Genomic DNA, 7,598 nt, shown 5'->3' with positions numbered 1-7,598 from the left:
GAACTGAACTAATTGTTGACGCTGCAGGGACTATTGAAGATGCCCCATAATAAGGTAAACTTCCACCTCATAATGCTGGAAGATGATATAAACTATGTAGAAATAAAGAACTGCAGATACTGGTTAATACACAAAAGGACACAAAATGTTGGAGTAACTCAGCAGGTCAGGCTGCATTTCTGGAGAACATGGATCGGTGACGTTTCCAGTCGAGACCCTTCTGGACATGGATAGGTCCAGAAAGGTCAAGTCCCTTCTGAATATCCATCCTAGGACTATCTTTGATCGGACTTTACTGGCTTTACCTTGCACTAAATGTTATTCCCTTACCATGTATCAATACACTGTAAATGGCTCGATTGTAATCATGTATCGTATTTCCGTTGACCGGTTAGCACGCAACAAAAGCTTTTCACTACCTTGGTACACGTGACAATAAACTAAACTGAACTGAAACAGAATATGGATAGGTGACGTTTCAGGTCGAGACGCTTCTGAACATGGATAGGTGACGTTTCAGGTCAAAACCCCTTCTTAACATGGATAGGTGAAGTTTCAGGTCGAGACACTTCTGAACATAGTTAGGTAACTATGACCCGAAACGTCATCTATCCATGTTCTCCAGAAATGCTGCCTGACTCCAGCACTTTGTGTCTATTTTTCTCTATTTAGACCACTGTTGAGTGTCAGCCCAAACTTGCTACCCTTTCCAGGTAAATGCAGCAAGATTGTAAGTGATTGATGTTGGGAAGGATCCAGCCATGATTCACATTGGGTGTGCACAGCGCACTGGTGACAGGGATCTGAGGACCAAGTCTAATCTTGCAGCGTCTTCTCATTTGTCTTAACATGTGCAGCGAACTTCATGCTGAGAATCAGTTGAAAGTAATCACTCCACTGCATGTATGAACATTAAATTCTCATAGTTTACAGACAGTGTTTAAGAAGGAACTGCAGATGCTGGAAAATCGAAGGTAGACAAAAATGTTCTTCTTCCTGCCCCCCCTCACCCCACATCAGTCTGAAGAAGGGTCTCGACCCAAAACATTGCCTATTTCCTTCGCTCCATAGATGCTGCCTTCACCCGCTGAGTTTCTCCAGCATTTTTGTCTACCTTTGGTTCACAGACAGAATCTGTTAAAACTGAGGCCACTATAATAGGGGTGAGGTTTAATTGAGCAAATGAACTGATTGTGGATGATCAGCCATGATCATAGTGAATGGCGGTGCTGGCTCGAAGGGCCGAATGGCCTACTCCTGCACCTATTGCCTATTGTCTATCTGTGGGGGGGGGGGGAGTTAAAGCTTCAGGGCAGCAATAGATCATTGTTCTAAAATGTTTATTTTGTTCTTAAGGGAGGCACGGTGACACAGCGGTAGAGATGTTGCCTTACAGCATCAGACACCCGGGTCCGATCCTGACCTTGGTTGCTTTCTGCACGGAATTTGTATGTTCTCCCTGTGACCGTGTGGGTTTTCTCTGGGTGCTCCGGTTTCCTCTCACATCCCAAAGACGTACAGGTTTGTTGGCTAATTGTCTTGGTAAATTTGGAAAAAAATGTCCCTAGTGTGTAGGACAGTGCAAGTGTACGGGGTGATCGCTGGTCGGCATGGACTCGGTGGGCCAGTGTTTCAGTGCTGTGTCTCTAAATCAAACAAAACTAAACCAAACTCTCAACAGATGCAGCTGTATCCCGGCTGCATTTATGGTGCTCCCCCAGGTGCTACGATGCTGAGAACTATATTCTGCACTCTGTACCTTCTTCTTTGTTCTATCTATTCGACTTGAGTTTGAACTGATTGTATCTGTGTATGGTATATCTGATATATTTGGATAGCATGCAAACAAAACTTTTCACTGTACCTTGGTCCACGTGATAATTAATAATAATAAAGTCTGAAGAAGGGACTCAACCCGAAACATCACCCAGCAGCGGGCAGTGAAGAAAGTGAATGGTATGTTAGCATTCATAGCAAAATGATTTGAGTATAGGAGTGGGGAGGTTCTACTGCAGTTGTACAGGGTCTTGGTGAGACTACACCTGGAGTATTGCGTACAGTTTTGATCTCCTAATCTGAGGAAAGACATTCCTGCCATAGAGCGTGTACAGAGAAGGTTCACCAGACTGATTCCTGGGATGTCAGGACTTTCATATGAAGAAAGACTGGATAGACTTGGCTTGTACCCGCTAGAATTTAGAAGATTGAGGGGGGATCTTATAGAAACTTACAAAATTCATAAGGGGTTGGACAGGCTAGATGCAGGAAGATTGTTCCCGATGTTGGGGAAGTCCAGAACAAGGGGTCACATTTTAAGGATAAGTGGGAAATCTTTTAGGACAGAGATGAGAAAAACATTTTTCACACAGAGAGTGGTGAATCTCTGGAATTCTCTGCCACAGAAGGTAGTTGAGGCCAGTTCATTGGCTATATTTAAGAGGGAGTTAGTTGTGGCCCTTGTGGCTAAAGGGATCAGGGGGTATGGAGAGAAGACAGGTACAAGATACTGAGTTGGATGATCAGCCATGATCATATTGAATGGCGGTGCAAGCTCGAAGGGCCGAATGGCCTACTCCTGCACCTATTTTCTATGTTTCTATATTTCCTTCTCTCCAGAGATGCTGCCTCTCTCGCTGAGTTACTCCAGCTTTTTGTGTCTATCTTTGGTTTAAACTTGATTCTGCAGTTCCTTCCTTCACATAATAATAAATCTAAACCAAATGGAGAGTGAAACAAAGCTGATGTTTCAGGTGGCGACTGCAGATGCTGCAATATAGAGTAAAACACACAAAGTGCTGGAGTAACTCAATTGGATCTTCAATCTGAAGAAAGGTCTCAACCCAAAACGTCACCTGTCCATCTCCGCCATAGATACTGCCTGAGCCTCTGAATTATTCCAACACAGGGAGAACGTACAAACTCCACACAGACAGCACCTGAGGTCGGGATTGAACCCGTGTCTCTGGCGCTGTCTGGCAGCAATTCTCCAGTCATTTTATATTTGCTTTTAAATAGTCTGATGAGACATTTTATGGACGACTAAACTGCTGAAAATAAATGGTGAGAGATTTAGTTCAGGAATTAAAGTCCTTAGTACAAATTAACTACAGAAATACAGTCTGATAGAAACATAGAAAATAGGTGCAGGAGTAGGCCATTCGGCCCTTCGAGCCTGCACCGCCATTCAATATGATCATGGCTGATCATCCAACTCAGTATCCTGTACCTGCCTTCTCTCCATACCCCCTGGTCCCTTTAGCCACAAGGGCCACATCAAACTCCCTCTTAAATATAGCCAATGAATTGGCCTCAACTACCTTCTGTGGCAGGTGATGAAAGGTCCGGACCCGAAACACCACCTATCCATTTCTCCAGGGATGCTGCCTGCCCCACTGAGTTACTCCGGCAATTTATATCTTTTTTTACAAATATGCTGGGTGGCACAGTGGTGCAGCGGTAGAGCTGCTGCCTTACAGATGGCACAATGGGCTAAGTGTTCGGCTGGCAACCGGAAGGTAGCCGGTTCGAATCCCGCTTGGAGTGCATACTGTCGTTGTGTCCTTGGGAAAGACACTTCACCCACCTTTGCCTGTGTGTGAATGTGTGTGAGTGATTGGTGGTGGTCGGAGGGGCCGTAGGCGCAGATTGGCAGCCACGCTTCCGTCAGTCTGCCCCAGGGCAGCTGTGGCTACAGAAGTAGCTTACCACCACCGAGTGTGACTGAGGAGTGAATGAATAATGCGATGTAAAGCGCCTTGAGTATTAGAAAGGCGCTATATAAATCCCATCCATTATTATTATTATTACAGCACCAGAGATCCAGGTTCGACCCTGACCATGGCTGCTGTCTATACAGAATTTATAAGTTGTCCCCGTGACCACGTGGGTTTGCTCCAGGTGCTCCGGTTTCCTCCCACACTCCAAAGACGTACAGGTTTGTAGGTTGTTTGGCTTCGGCAAAATATGTACATTGTCCCTAGCGTGTGTGTGATAGTGTTAGTATGCGGGTGCTTTGAAAAACTAAAATATAGCGAACTTGCAGGCTCAGATAAATGCAGTTCAAGAATACGTGCATATTTTTCCCTCATAAGTTGTTTCATTTTCCTGCAAAATGAATGACATTACTTTGCTTTCAACTATGGTCCCGGAGTCTGGCTGTGTTCATTGGCGTCGTATCGAGCAGTGTTCTGGAGGTTGGAGGTGGGGGAGGTTAAAGCTGGAGGTTGGAGGTGGGGGAGGTGGGGGAGGTTAAATTGTGAAGTGACCCCTGGGTTCCCTAGGCTGGGTGAGTGTGATTACCGTCAGCTCTCCTTTCCAACACTTTGGTTTGTTGAATCTTCAAAACCCTCCAATAAACAAAAATATTTTTCAATCGCAATCCGCAAAGCCATTCCCCTGAAACTCCACCTGCCCGTTCTTCATGTTCTGCAAACGGGACTTTCCCAGTTAATTTTGTCACCTCCCAGTTAATTGTGTGAGCGTGTGTATGAGTGTGAGTGTGTGCGTGAGTGTGTGTATGAGTGTTTGGGCGCATGAGTGTGTGTATGAGTGTGTGTGTGAATGTATGAGTGTGTGTGCATGTGTATGTATGCGAGTGTGTGTGAGAGTGTGTGTGTGTGCGTGAGTGTGTGAATGTATGAGTGTGAGTGTGTGAATGTATGAGTGTGTGCGCGTGCGTATGTATGAGTGTGAGAGTGTGTGTGTGTGTGTATGAGCGTGTGCGTGAGTGTGTGTGAATGTATGAGTGTGAGTGCGTGAATGTGTATGTATGCGAGTGTGTGTGAGAGTGTTGTAAGATATTACGGCTTCAGCATGTAGATAGAAACAAGTACAGGTTTTCAGTACACGCTGTTGCCAGTGTGGATCTTTTTTATTACACAAAAGTACACTGCGCATACTAATACATATTCACCAGACTCATGTGATAAGATATTGAATATATCACATGACCATTCTCGTACTTAATACTTAAAGTTACAGTTACCATTGTATACACAAGTGTGTGCACATATGTGTTTTGTGTATGAGAGTGTGCATGAATGAGAGAATGTGTATGTGTGTGTGAGAGAGGGGGGAGATAGAGATAGAGAGAAAGAGGGAGGGAGGGAGGGAGGAAGAGAGTGTGTGTGTGTGTGTCCGTCCTTATTGCTTATCCTTGAGCTAACATTTGTGATCACTCCTCATATTTTTAAGCTTTCCTTGCTTTTGCATTTACCCCGCTGATCCCCTGACGTCCCCGCACTGGATTGGTGTGAGTGGGTTTTTTATGCACGTGGTTCTGGGTTTAAAAGCCGCCGAGCCGCTGTTGTCGCCGCACAGACGGGTTTTTTTCTTTCCCAGCGGAGACTTAGCGGGTCGGTGGTGGAATCCAACAGCGAAAATGGTCGACGAGTTTATAGGAAAATGGGAATTAGAGAGCAGCGATAAATTTGATAGCTATCTGGCGAAATTAGGTGGGAATTCTGTTCTTAAGTCTATAATTCATGCACCCTTTTATTTCACTCCTCCCGTCCAGTGCTTGTAGCCAGACTGCTTGCTCCTCGCTGGGCCGGTTTTAGCGTGGCTGGCTGTGTGTGTGTGTGTGTACTGGTCCAGTAAATCGCCCAGATGAAATCGTGGGCGATGCAAAAAAGAAATCCGACCTACTTCGCCCGACTGGGATAATGGGAGGAATTGCATTTTTTTTGTAGTGATTCTGCTTGAGTATTTCCATCCACTTAATGTAGAACAGATGAATGGGCGTGTGGTTTCTGAAACGTGCCTGAAATCCCATTTCGAATCCCCTCGCCCTGTAACGTGCGGGGGATACTAAATCAATAAAGCAGTGAAGGCGCCTGGTGAAACGATGTTGTAAACCCCCTCCCTCTTCCCACACTGGCAAGAATATTTTTTTTAAAAACCTTAATGTCAATTGCCTTTCTTTTCAGGGGTGGGGATGGCACTGAGGAACTTAGCTAAAATAGCCAGCCCCACCACCACAATCTCAAAGGACGGCGACATCATCACGCTAGTGACCGACAGCAAGATGAAACGCACAGAGATTCGTTTCAAACTGGGCGAGGAATTTGACGAGACCACCGCTGACAACAGGAACACCAAGGTGCGTGAACAGCTGCCCCTTGCTTTGCAATTTTGCCCGGTACCCCCGACTTCCTTGACACCAATGTCTCTCTTTCACAGACCACGGTGACAATGGATAAAGGAAAAATGGTTCAAACTCAACGGTGGGATGGAAAAGAAACGACACTCGATAGAGAACTGAAGGACGAAAAACTAATATTGGTAAGCTATCTACACGTGTTTAGTTAGGTAAATTGGTATTGAAACATTTTTCATGGTAATTTATTTTTTGCTTAATCAATTTTTTTAATTGCATGTTTAGCATAAGTGTCAATAAGTGCATTGGTAGTGAATCAAATAATCTAAAACGGAAAATAAATGTTGCCATTTAATGCTGTGATGGTCTCATCATTATGTATCCGTATAACTGATTCTTGTGTCCTTTGTAAATCAGACCTGCACCATGGAGGATGTCGTGTGTACCAGAATCTATCGGAGATCAAAATGTTGATCTGGAACAAGGAACCGGACTGGCTCTTTTCTGTGAATTTCACTTGCTGCTTTTTCTACTGGAGTTTCTTTCAGTATTTTGTATAACTAGGACTGTTCTTTTTCATTGCACTTTTGGTTAAATTTTGTAGCCCTGGCATTCGGAGGGGGAGGGGAGGGGGGGGGGGGGTGGAAGAAAAATTATTTCATGGGTTATACTGGGATTTTTTAAATGACTTGAAATAATATAACTATGCATTCCCTGATGGAATTGTGGAAATGTTAAACACTTCTCTTGAATGAGTGTGAACTGGCATGGATTTGCATGATCAAAGTGTTATGAGTATTATGGCAATTTGCAATTGTCAGCTTTCACAGGAACCAAAAAAAGTTAATTTTGGGCATTGAGTGAAGTAACATGGAAAATTTCAATTCTGGGGGAAACAGTGCAGACACAATTGCTAACCAAGTCTATGCAAGGTTTTCCCAAATGTACACGATTATACAAACTTTACTCGACAGTGAGCAATTAACATGTCAACTATTTACTTAGCCTGTTAATAATTAATTGTTTTATTGCCATGTACATGTTTAATAATACAATTATAAGTTGCTCACTGTTTATACTGTTGCTGGCGTGCCTAAAATAATCTCTACAGTTGCTGGTGAAACTATACAAATCTTCAGTATTATGGAAGTTATGCAGCCAATATAAATTGAGCAAAAAGAATGGTCCAGTGTACAAACAGTGCAAAAAAAGCCAAATTTGTGCAGCCTTAATAAAATGGTATAAAAACAAGGTTCATCTGCTTCTTGTTTAGAGCATTTTGTCTTCATTGATCAATCTCTAGGATCAAGGAGAACATTTAAATACCCAATGTAGTAATTTAAATCTGAAATATCTATATCTTTATCTATATCTCGATCTCTGCATGTTCATTTGGAGAGGTACATGGATGGGAAAGGTTTAGAGGGATATAAGAGCCAAATGTAGGCAGATGGGACATCTTGGTTGACTTGGGTTAACTGGCCTGTTTCTATGCTGTATG

The 7,598-nt window shown here is 43.7% G+C and overlaps 1 protein-coding gene across 1 annotated transcript; it reads left to right on the top strand.

Annotated features, from left to right (window-relative positions):
• Nucleotides 1-5,319: 5,319 nt before the first annotated feature.
• On the top strand, nt 5,320-7,352 carry LOC116972183 (fatty acid-binding protein, liver-like). Its single transcript, XM_033019583.1, has 4 exons — nt 5,320-5,453; nt 5,928-6,100; nt 6,181-6,282; nt 6,515-7,352. Exons 1-4 carry the CDS (start codon nt 5,381-5,383, stop codon nt 6,569-6,571), a joined length of 405 nt encoding a protein of 134 aa, XP_032875474.1. The 5' UTR covers nt 5,320-5,380; the 3' UTR covers nt 6,572-7,352.
• Nucleotides 7,353-7,598: the final 246 nt, after the last annotated feature.

Source organism: Amblyraja radiata, chromosome 4 (assembly GCF_010909765.2).
Source record: "Amblyraja radiata isolate CabotCenter1 chromosome 4, sAmbRad1.1.pri, whole genome shotgun sequence".
Classification (NCBI taxonomy): domain Eukaryota; kingdom Metazoa; phylum Chordata; class Chondrichthyes; order Rajiformes; family Rajidae; genus Amblyraja; species Amblyraja radiata.
This window is presented reverse-complemented; position numbering and strand designations above follow the sequence as displayed.